This window comes from Gigantopelta aegis, chromosome 8, assembly GCF_016097555.1.
Source record: "Gigantopelta aegis isolate Gae_Host chromosome 8, Gae_host_genome, whole genome shotgun sequence".
Lineage (NCBI taxonomy): Eukaryota > Metazoa > Mollusca > Gastropoda > Neomphalida > Peltospiridae > Gigantopelta > Gigantopelta aegis.
In genome coordinates, this window is record NC_054706.1 from 64533871 (window position 1) to 64557080 (window position 23210).

At 36.4% G+C, this 23210-nt stretch overlaps 1 protein-coding gene across 1 annotated transcript; it reads left to right on the plus strand.

Annotated features, from left to right (window-relative positions):
• The first annotated feature begins 5430 nt into the window (after positions 1–5430).
• Positions 5431–22793, plus strand: LOC121378867. The gene is made up of 3 exons (XM_041507219.1): positions 5431–5588; positions 19240–19374; positions 22132–22793. The coding sequence occupies exons 1-3, from the start codon at positions 5528–5530 to the stop codon at positions 22350–22352; spliced, it is 417 nt and encodes a 138-aa protein (XP_041363153.1). The 5' UTR covers positions 5431–5527; the 3' UTR covers positions 22353–22793.
• Positions 22794–23210: the final 417 nt, after the last annotated feature.

The following is a 23210-nucleotide window of genomic DNA, read 5'->3' on the forward strand; positions in this document are numbered from 1 at the left end:
GTCTTCACCTCTGCGTTGAAAATGAGATTTAATATCGCTCTCTCTTTCTCTCATCAGAGTGGTGTACTGCCTTTTGTTAAAAACATTTTAAATTACTACTCGTTTGCTTTCAAATTAATGCAGTTCCCCATTACCCCATTAAGGGCCCCAGTCCAAAGAAGCTTATTTTTGACCTTTGAATAAAACAGGTTTTTGGGGTTGTTTTTTTTCGTGGGGGGGTTTTGTATACGAGGGCATTAAAAATTCCGTAATAAAGACCTTTGACTAATTTTAGATGGATGTGGGTGCTATATTTACACACGTTCTAAATCTGCAAAGTACATTTGCAGTGTATAATAAGATAACATAGTGTTGCAATATTTTTACCCAAAATAACCACATAACCTTTCCATTTATTACTCGCCATATATATCATCCCATGTTCAAGTGTGCAATAAATGTCATTTTGTGAGAAGCTAATGCCTCGGTATGAAATGACCTGGCCGTTTGGAAACAGAAATAGCACAAATAGTCTAATTATGAACACTATCTAGAGCAGCATTCGTTCACTAGAAGTATATTTATAATAAATGCCGTGTCATCCACAGTGTCAGGGAGTTAACAGTGGTAATGACATTCAGTTCCACACTTAATGATTACATCTCGTATATTGTATAGAGGCATAACTACTTTAATAGTAGGCCCTAAATTAACTTTGGTCTGAAATACCATGTGTTCCCTTGTTTCATTCCATCAGCATAAACAGAATTTTCTTTTAAATTAAAAAAAAAAAAAAGGAAACGAAAAAAGTTGAAACAGTGGCAAGCCATTAGGCCTACTCTAGCACCCGAACTGCTAAGACAAATCATCATACATGAAGCATTGTAAGAGCATTGGCTTTATAAACTTTAATTAACGGTATAGCAACAGTTTGAAATTGTATTGTTGACTCATAGAAAACCACGAGAATGTGTCTCACCACGATGAGTATTTTCAAATATTGTGATACGCTAGTCTGTAACTTTCATGTAACTGAACACCTGCGCGTGCTGTAACCTTACCGTGGCGCAGGGGTGTAACATTCTCTTTGAGAACCCCTGCGCGTGCTGTAACCTCACCGTGGTGCAGGTGTGTAACATTCTCTTTGAGAACACCTGCGCGTGCTGTAACCTCACCGTGGTGCAGGGGTGTAACATTCTCTTTGAGAACACCTGCGCGTGCTGTAACCTCACCGTGGTGCAGGGGTGTAACATTCTCTTTGAGAATACCTGCGCGTGCTGTAACCTCACCGTGGTGCAGGGGTGTAACATTGTCTTTGAGAATGGCCAATACAGCACAAATTGAAATTTTGAGTAAAAGTCCGTATCTATCTGTGATATTTGTATTTTTGTACAGTTCTTTACACTGTTTTTATTTAAATCTTGAATTTTTATATTGATGTTGATCATCACCTTATTTGTTATCATTACCACAGTTTGACACCCAATAGCCGATTTTTCGTGCTGAGGTGTCGTTAAACATTCATTCATTCATTTATGTAATTGAAAGACCTATAATTAAACTGAACGTGTATCAAATATTTCATTGGGGGGGGGGGGGGGGGGGTGTTAGGGAACTACATTGTCCCTTTTTTTTCACCTTAGTATCAAAATGATAGAAAAGATACAAATATTCCAGAATGCAGCAACTATAATTTAAAAACAGAATAAAAAAAAAAAATCATAATAGGGCATCATCCCACAGGCACCGATAATTAATTTGCGCCGATTATTATTTTCAGTCAGTTAACCGTTATTTATATTTATGTATCCAAGTCCCCAAATATGTACGTCCAAAGTTCTCTCCGATGGGCTTGTCCAGTAATAATGAAGTATCCAAGTGAAAGCGTTACGTTGTCGTTTTCGGAATGCCACTAGTGACTAGCTAAGTAGCTTAATTGTATTGTATAAATCGTTACTACTAGTTGTATCGTCAGAAAGCATCAGCTGAGTGTTAATTGAATGCATTGATAAACACACACAAAAATGTCATAATATAGTCCGTTTCTTTATTTCGTGTAGAATTAACTCCAAATGACTGATCGTCGGGAGATGTGGTCGAAACCAAGAAAGAGAACAGATGGTCATTCTTCCGCAAATGCACCTGCGCATGTGCACGCATGCACACAAGGCTCCATTTTATAATGTTAGAAAAAAAAAAAAATTCTTCAAATATATTTAGATGGTACCTTAGGTCATAGTGCTTTACGTGCACATTCAGAACAAGCTGTTGTAGCGCACGCCCATGGTACCTTGGCGTAGCCAGGATTTTATACTGGGGTCTATGAGTCGAGATATAATAGCCCCATGCCTCCCACAACAACTCTACACCACTCATCTCCTCCACACACTTATTTCTTAGATCGCTGGCCTGAACTACAATGGGTCGTAGACTCGATTTCAGCTGGATGGATCCGTGGTTGGTTTATTTTGTGTGTTGGGGTGGGGTGGGGCTGAATTGCTGGGGGGGGGGGGGGGGATCTAGACGGTGGTTTCACCAGTGGCCTACGTTCCAACCAGTGGCCCACGATTGGTTATCAAATGTGACACGATCTGTCCTGTCTATGGCAAACTGTATTTAAATGATCCTTTGTTGCTTTTAATATTTACCGACCTCGGTGGTGGTGTGGTTAAGCCATCTGACTTAACGCTGGTAGATACTGGGTTCGCCTCCCAGTGCCGGCTCCCACCCAGATCAAATGTAATGAGTCAGTGGGAAGGTACACCGACCTATCGCTCACCAACCACTAAGTAACGTACTGCCCTGGGAAGACAGTCCAGATAGCTGATGTGTATGTCCAGGATAGCGTTCTTGAACTTTAATTGGATGTAAGCACGAAAATAACAATAAATGAAATAAAATGCTCCTAAAAGCCGTAGTTCTTAATGTGGTGGGGGGGGGGGGGTGTTCTTGTAGAAAAGGGTTGTTTGCCTGATGATCAATCAGTCGTGAGTTTTGGTTTTAGACCGAACCATGGCGCGTTTTATCAGCAAGGAACTGCCTTGACCAAGTGGGTTGCTGATAATCGAGAGAATGGAGCTTTGCCTCCAATACACATTTTCTTTCCTGTTTGGCAACAATACTTACCTTTTTCTTTTATGTATTTGTATCCTTTTTTTTCACCGCTAATACAATTTATCAATGGTATGTGATATCCTGTCTGTACAGATGTGCTAAACAAAGAGTAGCCTATATGCAGGTCCGTAGGAACCGTGGGGGGGGGGGGGGGCACGTGCCCCCCACTTGTGAGCCTTTTTTTTTTTTACATATTAATGTTTGCCATTGTAACCAAAATCTGATATAGAGTTTGTACCCAATCCGTCAATGCCCCCCCCCCCCCCTCCCCATACTGCCAAAGTCGTTCCTACGGGCCTGGTGTGTCATCAGTGAGTTTCTTCTCTTATTCTAGAGTATTTGTCACAGCTACCATGCTGCTACTCAACCAATGTGTAGGCCTTACAACGGTGTAGTTTATCGGGTATTCCTCTTGATTCCGTGTAGCCCGGTACCCTCAGCGCAATCTTGCCAGCCGTGTGGATTCGAGTTTTCATTCTAGTTACCACTGGAAAAGAAAATATAATCTATACTTGACTTCCATATAAATACATGTGCATATATTTATTTTGAAAGCTGAACTTCTCATCATCCCAAAACATTTTTTTTAAAAAGAGATTAGGCCTACCTTTATTTTCCTGCCATTATCTGATGTTTCTGGTTGAGACAGTTTTGTAATGACAAAGAAGGAAATGTTTTATTTAACGACGCACTCAAGACATTTTATTTACTGTTATATGGCGTCAGACTTTTGGTTATGGACCACACAGATATTGAGAGAGGAAACCCGCCCACTGCAATGACAAAAATGATATACTAAATAGACGTATAATTAATCAGAAGGAAAGAAGGAAATGCTTTATTCAGTGACGCACTCAACACATTTTATTTACGGTTATATGGCGTCGGACATAATTATGGTTGAGGACCATACAGATATTGAGGGAGGAAACCCGCTATCGCCACTTCGTGGACTACTCTTTTCGAGTAGCAGCAAGGGATCTTTTATATGCACCATCCCACAGACAGGATAGCACATACCACGGCCTTTGATATACCAGTCGTTGTGCACTGGCTAGAACGAGAAATAGCCCTATGGGCCCACTGACAGGGTATAATTATTCAGTCTTTGTACATTTAATGTGTTTCTGGTCACCCTACTGTTTGTAAGTAGCCCAAATTGGATTTGGACTCTCAATAATTTCGTACGTATATTAAGAAATAAGATGATGTTTTACCTAGTACGAACACTAGCAGTGGCGAATCTTCTTAATGTGCCCCCTCCCCTAAATTTTGCGAGTTATATTAATATATATATATATATATATATATATATATATATATATATATATATATATATATATATATATATATATATATATATCCTTCGGGAATGTTTGTAGTGTTCGGCTACATGTCATTGGAGTCCCCCTAAATGAAACTTCTGGATCCGCCACTGACTAGGACTAATAGAAACATATTTAATATACAGCTGTTGATATGTTACGCATAAAATAAAATAAAATGTAATTATGGTCGTTAAAAAGTCCTTGCTAGTCGGCAACATCTTAATTAACAATGGCAACAAACTCATGACTGTCCGTTTTAACATTCACAAATTTAGCCAAGCTGCATTTAATATCATCTCGTTGGCCTGCCCATTTATTACAGCCTACTGTATATGCATGTGCCCAATAAGATAATGTGACGTATGTGTGCGTACGTGATGTCATCCATAACCTGACGGGGCACACGCACACACGTACGTACGCACGCACACACACACACGCATGCACACACACACACACAACGCGCACGTAGACACACACAGGCGCAAGCACATACACACACAGGCGCACGCACGCACGCACACACACACACACACACACTCCATTAGTAATTTTAAGTTGATATAGGAGCAAATCACCGTCGATTGCATTCACACCCAAGAGAGACTACTGTTGATTTATTTTTGCTCTTTTATGGCATGACCTGTAAACAACACAGTTGAGGCAATAGTTTTCCTTTTGGACAAAAATAGATAGTTTTAAAATGTAATGGTTTATTTATTTAATAGAAAAGAAAACCCACAAAACTTCACAAACATCTAAATATTAAGCATGTTACAGCTTGTTCGGATGTTTTTGCTTGTTACATAATATAAAATTACTAAAAACAGTGATGAATTTAACTTTTCAACACCTAGTTGTTATCTACGTAATATTTAATATATTTTTTTAACATATTATTATAATATATTTATTATTATTATATTTACTTCCAAATGTAAACTGTACACGGGTCAATAAATCTGAAACAGATTATAACAGGTTATAGGTGGCGCTTTCAACTTGCGTTGCGTCCCTTCTTATCTCAAGGTCGCGAAGGACAGCATTCGTCTTTGAGAACACAACTTGCAAGTGAAAAGAAACGATTTGGTGTTAAAATATCCACAATGCAGGCGTCATATTTTTTACTCCCTTTTCAGATATTGTTATTGGTGTTCGTCGAGAAAGGTAATTATAGATTCTGTAGAAGTTAGATCGGAATGATTATCATTCTGTCGATTGACGTGCGACTTCGGACCGCTGTCATGCGTATGGTTTTAATGGTATTCATACTCACAGTCCAAAACTAGGCCATAATAAATTGTATTGTAATATCTTTCTATTACGGTCAGTTTGGGACTAAAGATTTTTGTAATTTTTACTGTAATTTTGAGGTCTACGGGTCGAATTAATAGAACGTGCATAAATGCCGATGTATTTCGCAATCGAAAGAGTGTTCTCATGTTTCACAATCGGAACAGTGTTCTCATGTGTTTCACAATCAGAACAGTGTTCTCATGTGTTTCACAATCGGAACCGAATTCTCCTGTGTTTCAGTCTGAACAGCCTTCTGATATGTTTCATAACAGAACAGTGTTCTTGTACATGATGTGTATGTGTGTATATTATATTTTATTTTATTTTATATTATTTAAAGTCTGAACATTCCGAACATTGTAGTTGTACTGAACTGTTTCACAACTGGTTCAGTCTTGAACTCTTCTCATCTGTTTCACAACTGATACAGGGTGCTTATGTGTTTCACAGTCTGGACAGTGTTCTGATATGTTTCACAACTGAACATTGTACTGGACTGTTTCACAACTGGAACATTGTTCTCATGTGTTTCACAGTCTTCTCTGGGGGGGGGGGGGTCTCCCCCCCCCCACACACACACACTAAACAGTGTTTTAATATGTTTCACAACTGAACATTGTTCTTACATCTGTTTTACAGTCTGAACTTTGTAAATTATACTGAAATGTTTCACAATGGGAACAGTGTTCTCATATGTTTCACAGTGCAAACAGTGTTCAGATGTCATCCCAATCAATCAATGTTTTACAATCAGAAGGGCTGCCCTTGTTACTGGTTCACCATATTCATTTCAGCCTAGGTAATTTTTGTCTTAAAAGTCGCTTTGACCCTGAAATAGGTCATTTCGCCCTTCAAGTATTTCAATATAATTAAATAAAGAAAATACAAGTACACTGGAATATTAAAACAATTATAAATATCTGTTTCATTGTTATGTCAGTGAGAAAAGAAGTAGGGGCAGGGCTTGACGGCAAAATTAATGTTTTCTTCACTGATAGTCTGCTCAAGTTCAGGGACGTGGAAACGTGTAAATGCGTTTTTCCATTTCGTCTAAAAAAAGAACAAAAACATGATATTCAATACTGTTGACCTCACACGGTTCATTTGCATTTTTTCACAGTTTCAAGTTTATGATGTGTGCCTTATATTAATAAGTTATTACCAGTTTAGATTTGTTAGCATTGAGTGCTATTTTTGGCAGTTCCAGGGTTTGCAAACAACAATTTTCCTTTAGGGGCCCTTAAGCGGCCCCTGGACCCCGGACGCAGTAAGCTTTTTCGGTTCAGCCCCTCTCACATCCCTGCAAGTTGCCGAGCAGTAGTGGGAAGTCGAAGTCACTGTAATATTTTGGACCTAATCTGATTTCAAAAACAAAATCAATCAATAGACGTCAAGAGTGTGACTTGTTTAGTGTTATAGCTCACTTGGCACCCTGTCAATGCATGTTTTTACTACATGGTGTCAGACTGTACATCGACAGGTGTCGCATTGTATGCTGTGACCAGTCAAGTGTTGTTAATCCTCAGCCGCATTCATTTCAATAATGCCAGAAAATACTAATTATTGCTTTCATTTTAACGCATTATCAAGTACTTAATAATATAAAAAATTTGATGAAACATAAAATTGTTTTGTTTAAATTTGATTACCGGAAGTAGTATTTTATATTGAAATACTACGATTAGAACCCAGCGTATAATTTTGAATATTTCTGAATTAACATGGAACATAACAAAACGTTACGGAATGTACTGATAAATGTTCATCTCACCTATTTCTTTTTAAAACTTCTCCCCCTTTCATCTGGGAAGGAAGAAGTCACTTGTACGTTTTTCAGTTCTAGATTAGGGCCTGAATAAGGATGAAACAAGTCTCAATGCAAAGGGGTTTTAGGATAAAGTGACCCAGATTCATCTGAACAATGCACCGATGTGTTTCACAATCCAAAAAGTGTTTTTGATGTGTTTCGGTGAATCACAGTCTAATTGATGTTCCCATTGGGTGTGACCACCTCCATCCCCTTCCAGGAGTGATAAGATGGTAGCAAGACTAGGGGAGGGGGAAGCTATATACATTAATTTGATTTTCAATGGTTGGGGAAGCAATGCAATATTTTTGTTTAAGCAGTATTTATTTATCATCACAAGTCATTTGTGGAATTGGTCACAGGCAAACGCCTACATGTACATACATTTTACAAAGACAAATGTTTTATGGACAGTCAAGATGAAAAATAAATTGATATTTATAAATGAAAATAAAATAATTATCCTTGTGTGTTGCCTGTATATTCGATACCAAGGCCTTACATAGTACAACCCCTGCAATTGCCCACAGCAATCGGCAATGCCGTGGAGGTTGCTGTGGAATTTTTATTTGTTTGGAACACTGAACTATATTAGAATATTTTGCTGTAGTCATTTTCTTAATTTCAAAGGTTTGGGGTGGGGTGAAATGGCTAGAACAATACAAAAACATCATTTATAATTTTTAATAATTCAGTATACTTACATTTTCTTTATTTATGTTAAAATATAACCCATTTCAGGGACAAAATTACACAACTTTCAGAACAAAACGACCTGGGTCAAATGGCTGTGTGAACTGGTAACATACTAACAAGAGTGAAACGAACAGTTACCTTGATAAAACATTGAATTGAATGGTGTTAACACTTGTATGTTGGTTCCGCTTAGATCACAATGGGGCAATTCAACAATTATGCAACATGGTGCATGTGTATCATGATGCTTTGATGTGTAACACAATGTTATGGGGGAGGGGGTGTTTGGTGTATGGTATCATGATGCTTTGATGTGTAACACAATGTTATGGGGGAGGGGGTGTTTGGTGTATGCCTATCATGGTGCTTTGATGTGTAACACAATGTTATGGGGGAGGGGGTGTTTGGTGTATGGTATCATGATGCTTTGATGTGTAACAAAATGTTATGGGGGAGGGGGTGTTTGTTAAAGAGTTGCCTAGACATTTTTGAAAACAGTTGGTCATTTTTTATAAATAAAATAAAATGCAGTCATTCAATGCCATTTTTTCTTTATCAAATCATTGGCTTTTTTTTAATTTATGTGGGGTTGAAAATATATTTTTAAAAAAGAAAATTTTCTTTGAGCATGGGCAGGTTTAACCCCAAAACCCCCTCTGCTGTAGTTGAGCAAACAACTTAACTATGAAACTTCAAAAACTGCAGAAATATTATAATTGCAAGAAATTATTTCACCAAATTAAAATGAAAATAAGCAATTTGTTTTTAAAATTTGCAATTGACAGCCTCAAATTTAAGATAATTTTTCAGAATGATTTAATAAAAATGCAGCATCACTTAAAGTTTACTTAAATAACATAACTTAATTTGTCTGGATAGTTGGTTGAATTTTATGGAATTGACGGAACATCAATCGTCCTGGCTATGGACATGACATCATTCCTGGTTAGGGACATGACATCATTCCTGGCTAGGGACATGACATCATTCCTGGCTATGGACATGACATCATTCCTGGCTATGGACATGACATCATTAATGGCTAGGGACATCATGTCATTCCTGGCTAGGAACATCATGTCATTCCTGGCTAGGGACATGACATGACATTCCTGGCTAGGGACATGACATTATTCCTGTCAAAAACTGCAGAAATATTATAATTGCAAGAAATTATTTCACCAAATTAAAATGAAAATAAGCAATTTGTTTTTAAAATTTGCAATTGACAGCCTCAAAATTAAGATAATTTTTCAGAACGATTTAATAAAAATGCAGCATCACTTAAAGTTTACTTAAATAACATAACTTAATTTGTCTGGAAAGTTGGTTGAATTTTATGGAATTGACGGAACATCAATCGTCCTGGCTATGGACATGACATCATTCCTGGCTAGAGACATGACGTTATTCCTGGCTAGGGACATCATGTCATTAATGGCTAGGGACATGACGTCATTCCTGGCTAGGGATATGACTTCATTCCTGGCTAGGAACATCACATCATTCCTGGCTAGGGACATGACATGACATTCCTGGCTAGGGACATGACATTATTAATGGCTAGGGACATGATGTCATTCCTGGCTAGGGACATGACTTCATTCTTGGCTAGGAACATAACGTCATTCCTGGCTAGGGACATGACATGACATTCCTGGCTAGGGACATGACATTATTCCTGGCTAGGGACATGACATTATTCCTGGCTAGGGACATTGCGTCATTCCTGGCCAGGGACATCGCGTCATTCCTGGCTATGGACATGACATTATTCCTGGCTAGGGACATCACGTCATTCCTGGCTATGGACATGACATTATTCCTGGCTAGGGACATCACGTCATTCCTGGCTAGGGACATCGTGTCATTCCTGGCTAGGGACATCGCGTCATTCCTGGCTAGGGACATGACATTCCTGACTAGGGACATCACATCATTCCTGGCTAAGAACATGATGTTATTCCTGGCTAGGGACATGACATCATTCCTGGCTAGGGACATAACGTCATTCCTGGCTAGGGACATAATGTCATTCCTGGCTAAGAACATGACGCCATTCCTGACTATGAACATGTCATTCCTGACTATGAACATGTCATTCCTGGCTATGATCATGATGTTATTCCTAGCTAGGGACATGTCTTCATTCCTGGCTAAGGACATCGTATCATTCCTGGCTAGGGACAACATGTCATTCGGGTGAACATGTATTACACATGCGATATTTTGTATCACACACATGTTCAATAAAATATTTTTTATGGCATCCATGGTCAGAATTGTTTTTATTACTATAGTAAGATTAAATGGGTATAATAAATATTACTTTTGCTGACGTTTTTTCCTTTCAGCTATTTTATTTTTGTCTCCCCCCGCCCTTTATGTTTTTTGTGACCCAGTGCTAGCCTAATATTGTAAGTAACAACACATGCGAGGAAGAATATTGGGAAATGTATTGAAAAAAGTCAACAAAGACTGAGGCTCTGATCACCTCTCGATACATCAATTGATCAATATAGCATGCTTTGTATTTTTACATGTTTCTATACCACTAAGGTTTCAGGCATGTCCGTCCCGGGTCTTGTCTTTGTATTTTTACATGTTTCTATACCACTAAGGTTTCAGGCATGTCCGTCCCGGGTCCTGTCTCTGGATAGTCAGTGGCCTGATTCGGGACACATGCTTTGTATTTTTACATGCTTCTATACCACTAAGGTTTCAGGCATGTCCGTCCCGGGTCCTGTCTCTGGATAGTCAGTGGCCTGATTCGGGACACATGCTTTGTATTTTTACATGCTTCTATACCACTAAGGTTTCAGGCATGTCCGTCCCGGGTCCTGTCTCTGGATAGTCAGTGGCCTGATTCGGGACACATGCTTTGTATTTTTACATGCTTCTATACCACTAAGGTTTCAGGCATGTCCGTCCCGGGTCCTGTCTCTGGATAGTCAGTGGCCTGATTCGGGACACATGCTTTGTATTTTTACATGCTTCTATACCACTAAGGTTTCAGGCATGTCCGTCCCGGGTCCTGTCTCTGGATAGTCAGTGGCCTGATTCGGGACACATGCTTTGTATTTTTACATGCTTCTATACCACTAAGGTTTCAGGCATGTCCGTCCCGGGTCCTGTCTCTGGATAGTCAGTGGCCTGATTCGGGACACATGCTTTGTATTTTTACATGCTTCTATGCCACTAAGGTTTCAGGCATGTCCGTCCCGGGTCCTGTCTCTGGATAGTCAGTGGCCTGATTCGGGACACATGCTTTGTATTTTTACATGCTTCTATACCACTAAGGTTTCAGGCATGTCCGTCCCGGGTCCTGTCTCTGGATAGTCAGTGGCCTGATTCGGGACACATGCTTTGTATTTTTACATGCTTCTATACCACTAAGGTTTCAGGCATGTCCGTCCCGGGTCCTGTCTCTGGATAGTCAGTGGCCTGATTCGGGACACATGCTTTGTAAACTGAGCTGCCAGGTTAGAAGCATATTTGTTTCATATTGAAGGAAGGGGAAATGTTTTATTTAACGACACACTCAACACATTTTATTTACGGTTATATGGCATCGGACATATGGTTATTAACCACACAGATATTGAGAGAGAGGAAACCTGCTGTTAGAAGCATATTTATTTCATATTGAAGGTTATATGTTACTTTGCATGAATAAAACTTTAGTCCTCTAGAATTTTGTAAATACATATAAGGAGACAGTGTTTCAAAAATTTAAATCCAGAACTTTGTTCAGGTAATTTTTACTCTGATAACAGATTGGTTATGTGAATTACATGTATGTAATCTGTGTTATTTTATGTGAATAAGAATTAGTCCTCTAGAATTTTGTGAATAAATATAGGGGACAATACTTATCTTACAGGGCTAGCTCTGACACTCGCCAAAATCGCCAATTGTGAATTTTAAGAACACTTGGTGAATTTTATTTTAATTTGGTGGAGAATTTTTTTTTTGTAATACTTAATATTTTGTTGAAAAATAGCTATAGATTTAGCATTTTTAAGATGATTTGGCACAATTTTCTGATTATCCAGAGCTGACTCTGTGTTCCATTATTTGAATTTTGTTCACATGATTTTCACCTAGAAAACTGATTGTTCGGTTATATAAACCTATACTTGTGTAACCAGTGAATTACCTAAAGCTAATTCATTAATCTCTTTCGCAACACTGTATCATCCTTGCACTTCCTTTTAAGACTATTTGTCAGATAACCAAATGTTTTGGCATCCAATTACTGAAGTGCTATATGGTAATAATGATTACCCTCTGGACCTTAATTTACTTATAGCAGAATCTATTCATAACTTTTTTGGAATTGTCAAAACGTTTAACGTTTTAATTTCTTAAAGCCATTTATGTAGAATAAATTGTCACTTGCAAGTTTGGTTGCTGTATTGTGGGTGGTGGGCGAGAATCACTGATGTAAGTTAATCTTAGGAAATTGGGTATAATTTATGTACATGGGTACGTGCACGCATGAACAAGTATATTAATTTAATGGTCATTTAGACATGTTTTTAATGTTTGAGTGCAAATTATGTAATTGTTTCTAATTCTCTGAAGAACATGTCAACTGATATATGTGTATATTATACATTGTATGTAACAAAGTATGCGTGGAAAGCCATTAATATAGGCCAATGGCCTGTTTGCCAATCCATTTCTTTTGTGAAATAAATATTGTTTAAACTATGATTAAGAAATCAATGTGCTCTTGTGGTGTCGTTAAATACAACAACCTTACCAATAATGAGTGGTATTTTCAGTACACCCGAATTTAAACACTTGGTATTTTAAATAAAGGTTCCAGCCAGTGCACCACGACTGATATATTAAAGGCTGTGGTATGTGCTATCCTGTCTGTAGGAAAGTGCATATAAAAGATCCATTTCTACATTAGGAAAGATGTTTACTCTAATGACTGTGTGTCAGAATTATCAAGTGTTTGACATCCAGTAGTCGATGATTGATTAATCAATGTGCTCTAGTGGTATCGTTAAACAAAACAAACTTCTTTTTAAACAAAAACTCTTTAAACTGAAGTAGGATTCATTATAAAGGGACATTCCTAAGTTTGCTGCAATTTTTAAGATGTTATCGACTAACAGACTTTTTTAACGATTGTAATTACATATCAAATATTTTTTTCTGCATAAAATATTAGTGGCTGTATATTAAACATGTTTCTGATCGTTCTAATATTTGTACTAATGTAAATTTCATTTTATTTCCTAAAAAAAATCCAGTTTGGGCTTCTTACAAATATTAAGACAACCAGAAACACATTGAATATACAGACACTGATATTCTAAACAAGAAAATATATTTAATATGGAAGTTTAATCGTAGAAGTATTTTATTTGTCAGAATCATCTTACAATGCAGCAAACTCTGGAATGTCCCTTTAAGATATTAACTTGGCGAATAAGTAATTCAATACAATTTTGAAAACATGAGTTGCGATGTCAGGCTTTTATAGAAATCTTCTAGCCCAAGGGTTAAACAGAAATAGAACACACACATATCCAATTTATTTGCCATGCTATACTTCAGTATCATTTAGATGAAGTTGCTAGTCTAGGAGACGTAAATAATTTATTATTATTATTAATTCACAATTAATCCTCAAAATGTTGTAAAGAAAGAAATGTTTTAGTTAATAAAACACTAAACATGTTTTTATAAATGTCATATTGCGGTTAATATGTGGTCAGATACAGTGGTTAACAGTGGTTAAGATAAGAGAAATAGCCTGTTGCCACCACACAATGAACTACTCTTTTCAATTAGCAGCAAGGGATCTTTTATATGCACCATCCCACAGACAGGGTAGTTCCATTGGCTGGAATAAGAAATATCCCAATGGACCCACAGACAGGAATCTACATTGTTCATAAAGCAAGTGTTTTACTTCAGGGCTATGCCCCACCCTCTTCTCAAAATGTGGGATGAACTCTTTACTAGTGTAAGAATTAGGACAGACTTTTTTTGTTGTATTAAGGTAGTTTGTTGATGGTGAAAACAATTTGGTTGTTGTTTTTATTAGTAAAGTTAACAGGATCATGAAGAAATGATATTCATTGCAGCTATCAAATGTTTACGTTCAGTAGGTGGCCCAGTGGTAAAGCACTGGGATATCAGGATTAGCTCTGGCACTTGCCAACTTCGCCAATTGCGAATTTCAAAAACAATTGGAGAATTTAATTTTAATCTGGCGAAATTTTTGCATGTATAATAATAAATATTTTGTAACAAAAATTAATAACTGGGTTTTTGCTATTTTTGAAGTTTTAATAGATAATTTATTGAAATTTTCTTCTGACCCAAAGCTAGGCCTGGATCTATCCCCGTCAGTGGGCCTATTGCAGTATTGGGTTATTTCTAACTCCAACCAGTGCACCACAGCTATCAAAGGTGGTAGTATGTGTTATCCTGTCTGTGGGATGGTGCATATAACAGATCACTTGCTACTAATGGGAAAATGTAGCAGGTTTCCTCTCTGACTATATGTCAAATTACCAAATGTTTGACATCCAATATCTGATTAATAAATCAATGTGCTCTAGTGGTGTCGTTATTCAAAACAAACTTTAATTATCAATGTTTGATAAAAATCCTTGTGAATCCCTTTGTCCCATGAGTCTCAGTTTTGGATCTTTGACTTTGCTGCAGGGTGTAACAATGACAAGTAAAGGTTACCTTTGTTTAAGTCGGTTTCGTCTCCTGTTCAGTCAGGCATGTAACCTGGTCGGTCGGGGCGTCCTTACATATATTAAAACGACCAGATATTCTAAACAAAAAAATATATTTAATATGTAAGTTTAATCGTAGAAATACTTTATTAGTCAGAAACATCTTACAGTGCAGCAAACTCAGGAATGTCCCCTTAATTAATACTAGCACTGTATTCTCCCACATTGTCCCTCATTTTGTGAGTTACCTGTATGAAATTGTATACAGGTGTGATTGATATCGGTACTTTGTGAAGCTATGTGAAGCTTTGTCCTAATGCTCAAAGTCAAATAGTGGGCGATTGCTGGCTTCCCCAGATTGACAAGGTGACCTTTCGCACAATCTCAACGCCAATGCCTGGCATGATATATGGTGGCACATCTGTCAAAAACTAGATCAACATGACGTTACTCTAGATTTAAGAGGGTTTTAGTATTTTATGATATCGGTAATCATATACAATACATTACTTTCTCTCTTATTTAAAAAAAAAAAATACTGTTATTATTATTGAATGAAGTTTACTTTAGATTTAAGAAGGTTTTAGTACTTTATGATGTTAACAATGATATACAGTATAATTACTTTCTCTTTTCTTAAAGGGACATTCCCGAGTTTGCTGCATTGTAAGATGTTTCCGACTAATAAAATATTTCTACAATTAAACTTCCATATTAAATATATTTTCTTGTTTAGAATATCAATGTCTGTATAGTTAATGTGTTTCTGGTCATCTTAATATTTGTAAGAAGCCCAAACGGGATTTTGTCTTCAAATAATTTCGTACATACGAAAAAATTTACTTCAGGAAATAAAATGAAATTTAACCTAGTACAAATATTAGAACGATCAAAAACACGTTTACTATACAGCCACTAATATTTTATGCAGAAAAATATATTTGATATGTAATTACAATCGTTAAAAAGTCTGTTAGTCGATAACATCTTAAAAATTGCAGCAAACTCAGGAATGTCCCTTTAAAATAAAAAAATTTACCATTATTATTGAGGGTTATTTTAAAAAACTATGTCAAAGTTATCCAAGATTTAAGAGTGTTTTTAATATTTTTCTGACATTGATATACAATATTTAATTAATGTTTTGGAACTACTGTTATTGATAGTAATTTATAAAGACGGTTTTGTGTGCATATTTGAATTACTAGATGAACACGAAATTTACTCAAAATTTAAGAGGGTTTTAGTATTTTATGACATCAATCATAATATACAACACAGTACTTAATTTTTTATTATTTTTTAAAATTTCATTATTATAGATGGTAATTTATAAAGACTGTAATGTGTGCACATTTGAATTACTGTAAATAAGGAATTGTTAGCAAGAATAAAATAATAGTGAATATAGCAAGGCCTTACAAAATGCTATTATTTCATTCCGCTAAATTTAAAGAGACTTCCAAGAAACTGTTCTGAAAAACATTTGATTGTTTTGTTTGTGATTAACTGAACACCCAATAATGGTTACCTGCTATTGATAATAAAAATAGTTAGTTAACATGCATATTACTGCAGTTTTCTACTAAATTTAATTGTACGCTGAATAATGTGAAGATATATCTAAAGTTTTGTTTAATGACACCACTAGAGCACTTTGATTTATTAATCATCAGTTATTGTATGCATCAGCTATTGTATCAAACATTTGGTCATTGTGACTCGCAGTTATCAGAGGAAACCTGCTACATTTTTCCACTAGCAGCAAGGGATCTTTTATATGCACTTTCCCACAGACATCAAATCACATATCACAGCCTTCAACCAGTTACGATGCACTGGTTGGAACTAGAAAAAACAAACAATCAGTGGCTCTATCCTGCGACATAAGCACCTCAAGTTAATACTTGACCAACTGAGTTAAATCCTGGCCCTTCTATAGTTATAATGATAGGACAGGGATGTAGGGTTGTTGTTTTTTGCATAAATTATTACATTTATTACATAACATTTAGCAAAATATCGGTGAAATAAAAGTGTTATCAGTCACTCAGTGATGATAACAAATTTTAGAGTGAAAATTTTACTATTTCACTCTAAAATGTGTCACTGTAAGAAAGCCAGAACTATTTTCCTGCTGGCATTTTAAAAATAACAGTAAATTGCCAAACAGTTATATAATAAATAGAAAATTTCATGTTTTTTGTCAAATATAATTTATATCTCATCTCGTGAAGTTTGCAATCATATCACACTCGTTCCACAAGTGTAACTCGTGAGCTATGATTGCAAACTTCACTCAATGAATTATAAATCATATTTGACAAAAAAACATGAAATATTCTCTGTGTATCTTTGTTTGCTCTATTGGAATTAAAAAAATGTAAATAAAGCCAAATTGTTTAATTTTATTTGGTTGGCAGTATGTATTGGATAAAAATAACATGCCCATAAGTTTATACTGGCAGGCAGGTTAGAATGTAATCAGGCAAACATTGTAACATGCCATGCACAAGCGTAGGAAGGTGCCAAAAGGGGGGGGGGGGGGGGGGTGGAGGGTGCAAACTTTTATATTTACACACTTTTACACTATTATAAAGAACATGCCCCCCTGTTTTCTACGCCAGTGCCATGCATCACCTACCCATTGCTGAATTAGCTATAGTCAGTCCCACAGGGAACACATTTTTTCATAATATGGAATTTACTACAAGTTATCTATTTCCGAGCCAATTGTGTTCTAAATTGCACACAAAAATAGGTTTAAAAAAAAAAAATATTTCCAAAACAGTTTCACTTATTGTATGGATGGGACAAACTATAGTTGCTAATTTTTACACAAATATTTAGTATTTGGCTAATAGAATTTTGTTTAAAGTAACCACTTTTTAATATTTTAAAGGAAATTCTCTACATATCAGTATGAGCCCTCTTACATGTAATGTATGTACTAAGTAATGTATGTACTAAGTAATGTACTAAGTAATGTATGTACTATGTTCTATGTAATGTATGTACTATGTTCTATGTAATGTATGTACATGTTCTATATAATGTATGTACATGTACTATGTAATGTATGTACATGTTCTATGTAATGTATGTACATGTACTATGTAATGTATGTACATGTTCTATGTAATGTATGTACATACATGTTCTATGTAATGTATGTACATACATGTTCTGTGTAATGTATGTACATACATGTTCTGTGTAATGTATGTACATACATGTTCTGTGTAATGTATGTACATGTACTATGTAATGTATGTACATTTTCTATGTAATGTATGTACATACATGTACTATGTAATGCATGAGGCGAGCATGAGCATTTTACCACTGGCCTACATCCCACCACAGATTAGTACTAAAAAGTGTTTTAAGACTAAAAGATGGCAATACTATATCGGTGGTTTAGCTAAACAAAATCCCCCCAAAAGAACCAAACGTTTTCTAAATTTTGTTTGTAGTCAAATTCCTTTTGTCTGTCAAACATAGTGCAGCAAATAAAGCCCCTTAAACATTCTAATCGGAATTTACGAAGCCTCTTAAACATTCTAATCAGAATTTTACGAAGCCTCCTAAACATTCTAATCGGAATTTACGAAGCCTTTTAAACATTCTAATCCGAAATTACGAAGCCTCTTTAACATATGTGCAAGTGAAACACAGGCTTTGAAAATTCGGCATTCTAATTTTTTAATTGGCTTTTTGTTGAATTGATTATGAAGTAATCTTCAGTTCATATTTAGTGAATGGCTGCTTAAACCAGAGTATCAATAATTACATAAATTGTCTTTTTTGTCTTAGGCTTTAACAAGTAAAAAGGTGAGATATAAATATTAATTATATGGCAGCAGCATCAACTTTTGCATTAAACTTTTGCGTTAAAGTTTAACATTAAAGTTTCACATTTAGATCAGTTTCTCACAAACTATAAATCCTAGGTTAATGAAACTTGGTTTATAGTTATACCTATGGATATTAATGGCAGTGCACACTGAAATTTTTTATGACGTGGGTGAGACATTTGATTCTGTAGAATCTTGTTTAATGTTGACATTCTACAAAAAAAGTTCTTGTCAACAACATAATAATTTATATACACCGCAACACTCGAACCAAAAATATGGTCCTGAGTTACTCTTACACGATGTTGACCGAATGATTAGGTCGAACTACCTGATGGGTCGAACACTTTCTCGAGCATCGACGGGGTTCGAGCCAACGGTATTCAGCTGTACTATGAGAATTTCTGAAAATGTTTTGAGATTGTTTTTTCTTTTGTTATTTTCAGCTTATGGCCTAGACTGTTACCAGTGTAATTCGCACATGGAACAAGCGTGTGGTGGTGATGTCATACAGTTCAAGAGTGAATATCTGAAACCGTGTTCTGCTAATGCCACGGCATGCAGAAAGATTAAACAACAACGTGAGTTGTCCAATTACAGTTCAAGCACACTGTCCTGGGTGCACACACCTCAGCTGTGGTTAGTCGGGGAAGGAAAACAATGGTGGATCCAGAAAATCAATTTAGAGGGGGCCCCAGTGACTTGAGGTGGAATACCAAGGGAACTTTGGGGGAGGTTCGGAGGGGAATTGTAAAAAACATAAATTAATATATAATAAAATTATAACCGTTGCAAAATTTGGGGGGGGGGGGGCTGGCCCCTGTTGCCCCTCCCCCAGATCCGCCTCTGGAAAAGTCAGTGTAGTGATCATATCCCTACCTACAGAAACTTGCTCTGGGTGGGAGCCAGTACTTAGGCGCAGCAAATTCAAGTCAGCCCTCTGATAATTGCAAGAATGATCATTTCATTTGCACAACGCTCGTGCAAATCTTAATTTTGCATAACCAATTTAATATTCACGTATTAAATTTGGGATATCATTCACTTGAAAAAAAAACCGGAATATGCAAAAACAAAATGGGTTACATGCATTTATTTTTTGCGTGAACCATAAATCAGTGAAGGAAATGTTCGATTCTCAGAGGCTGGGAGTACATACCAGCTGAGTCCAATGGCTTTATCACTATGCCACCGAGGTTGGTAAGGTCATGTTCATGACAGATCAGGCTTAAGATTGCACCAAATCAGAGACAGTAAAGGTGTGCCCGAAATAAGCAAGCCCAAATGAAGTGCTAACATTCTAACCTTAAAACGTTTCACCTCTAAATCAATGGAATGTTAAGCTATAATTAGATTAAAATGCATTTCTGAGTAACTATTCCATCCAGAACTTATATTACAGTTTCTACTGAATACTGACTTTTATTCTAACTTTTAATTTTATCTATCTGTGATATTTGTATTTTTTCCAGTTTTTTTACACAGTGTTTTTATTTAAATCTTGAATTTTTATATTGATGTTGCTCATCACTTTAGTTTTGCATTTACCATAGTTTGACACCCAATAGCCGATGTATTTTTTGTGCTGGGGTGTCGTTAAACATTTGTATATTCATTCTGAGTATCTACAACTCTTTACCAGCTGCTATTAATATTTCTGCACTAAAAAGACCATTAGTGTTTTCCCTAGCTTGTTTTAGCATGGTGCAGCACCATCTTGCCTCAATCAGCGCCATGCTGCCCTGAGATTAAACAAGCCTTTTTCAGTAATTAATTCTAAAATTGCCTTTATAAAACACCCAAAAAGGTATTATTAATTAATAAAATATGTCTTTTATATCTGTTGCCATTCATTTATTAAAGCAAGCACATAAATTACATTAATGTTTTTTTTTTTTTTTTTTTTTTAATTTTTAATGAAAAACAAGTGCCCCAAAAATGGTAAAAAAATCCCCCCTAAGTGTTTGGTCTACCATGCCTTGCCTAATTTCTAGGGAAATCACTAGACCATGGTGTGCCCGGAACAGACAAAAAGCCTGTTGTGCCCAAATTAGTATGATCTAAAGCCCTGACAGGATAGGAATGGAGCCTATAGATATACAACAAGTCCTAATCATTAATACAACATCTGCCATAATATAATGTCTACCATTATTCAACATCTCCTCCCTGTCATGGACAGAACTCTATGGCGAAGTCAGAGGTTGTGTCCACAACAGGCATGCTTGGACAGGCGCGGATGCAGGATTTCTGTAGGGGGAGGGGGTCCAAATGTGATGACTGGTATCTCCTTTTACACAGAGCAGTTAATATAATCACGTTTCCCCTTAAAGGTTATGGTCGGTTTTTAAAAAAGGGGGGTCCAGACTCCTGGACCCCCCCCCCCCCCCCCCCCCCCCCCCCCCCCGGATCTGCTAGTGTGACATGACAGGTGTGCTTGAACATATCTCTGACAGAAGCATGCCAAAAATTACCCACACCCACATCCGCTACATCTCCTATAATATAACATCCACCAGTGCTAAACCCAGTGTCTTAACCAGTGTAGCATGAAGGATTGCAGAAAATATGTTCAATGTAAGTGTTTTACACTTCACTGGAAAAGATGTCGGGTCATTACGGATAATTGACCATGACCAGATGTGTAATTATACTACAAAAGATAATCTTTTCACGTCTGCTGGTTGAAAGAGCTGGGTTACCCATTGTATTGTACCAAAGACGAAAAGAATTAACCTGTTCAGTAGAAATATTTAAACACTTTTAATACTTTTTTCTGTATTCTGGAATGTCTGCTCAGTTCCCTTTAACTTTGGTTGGGAATGGTCCACTGAGGGTTCAATGACAATCCTGTGACCAAAGCTCTCTACCAATGGAGCTAGATCCCACATTAGTAAATGATATATAATAATACAGAATAGTTAGTTTGTTTTGTTTAATGACACCACTAGAGCACGTTGATTTAATAATCATCAGCTATTGGATGTCAAACATTTGGTAATTTTGACAAATATTCTTAGAGAGAAAACCTGTTACTTTTTTCCATTAGTAACAAGGGATTTTTTATATGCACCATCCCAGAGACAGGATAGCACATATCACGACATTTGATACACCAGTCGTGGTGCACTGGCTGGAACGAGAAATAGCCGAATGGGCTCACCAATGGATATCGATCCCATACTTGACTGCACATCAAGCAAGTGCTTTACCACTGAGCTGCGTCCCACCCCTAAATGACAACAATACAGAATAGAAAAACAGACTGCAGCTTTAAATAGATTGATACTTTGTATTGGATCATTAATCTACAACATATTTGATTTTGTTTTTTCCAGTTTACTACTCGGAAGACTACCATGATAGAATAATACGCCAGTGCGCATATGTCAACGACCCACCAATGAGTTGCGTCGACAGAACCGGCACATTCCGATTCAAAACATCGTACTGCCATTGTAATGGTGAAGGCTGCAACACTGGCCATTCTGTTGTCTCTTCATTTTCAGTTCTGTCCGTTTTTACTGGTCTTTCTTACATATTGATCAAATGGTTATAAAACGAAATTAAAATTAAAAGTAGTATTCCTAAACGCAACACCTGATACACTTCTGGAAACTGAAAGTGTTAGTTTCATTAAGAGATTTCTTTATGGTAAAATATTGTAGCTCATATGGCCTTTTTTTTATAAGATAACAGATGAGCTGTCATTTATGTTTTTAATGTTAGTATCAGATCATGAAGTTGTCACAAATTATCCCAGGGTGTTACTCAAAGCACTGTCTTATTGTGCATTGTCTTTAGGACTGTTGTTGGCCTACTTTAGTCACATAGGTATGCTGATGTGACAAAGAAACGTAACATCATTTTCGAATTTTAAGTGATGACTTTGTGTCACCTGCCACATAATTGAACATCATTATTTTATTTTTATTTTAACAAATATTTTTGGTGTCTGCAGTGTCAAACAATCGGTTACGTAGGTGAAAAATCATGTAAACCAAGTTGTGATTACCTAAAAAAACTGAAAGTGTTAGTTTCATTAAGAGATTTCTTTATGGTAAAATATTGTAGCTCATATGGCCTTTTTTTTATAAGATAACAGATGAGCTGTCATTTATGTTTTTAATGTTAGTATCAGATCATGAAGTTGTCACAAATTATCCCAGGGTGTTACTCAAAGCACTGTCTTATTGTGCATTGTCTTTAGGACTGTTGTTGGCCTACTTTAGTCACATAGGTATGCTGATGTGACAAAGAAACGTAACATCATTTTCGAATTTTAAGTGATGACTTTGTGTCACCTGCCACATAATTGAACATCATTATTTTATTTTTATTTTAACAAATATTTTTGGTGTCTGCAGTGTCAAACAATCGGTTACGTAGGTGAAAAATCATGTAAACCAAGTTGTGA

Excerpts from the sequence above, each read along its gene's own strand:
- LOC121378867 (XM_041507219.1), top strand. The coding sequence starts at position 5,528 with ATGCAGGCGTCATATTTTTTACTCCCTTTTCAGATATTGTTATTGGTG. Across the intron at positions 5,589-19,239 it reads ATTGGTGTTCGTCGAGAAAG|CTTATGGCCTAGACTGTTAC; the intron begins GTAATTATAGAT and ends TGTTATTTTCAG. Across the intron at positions 19,375-22,131 it reads CAGAAAGATTAAACAACAAC|TTTACTACTCGGAAGACTAC; the intron begins GTGAGTTGTCCA and ends TGTTTTTTCCAG.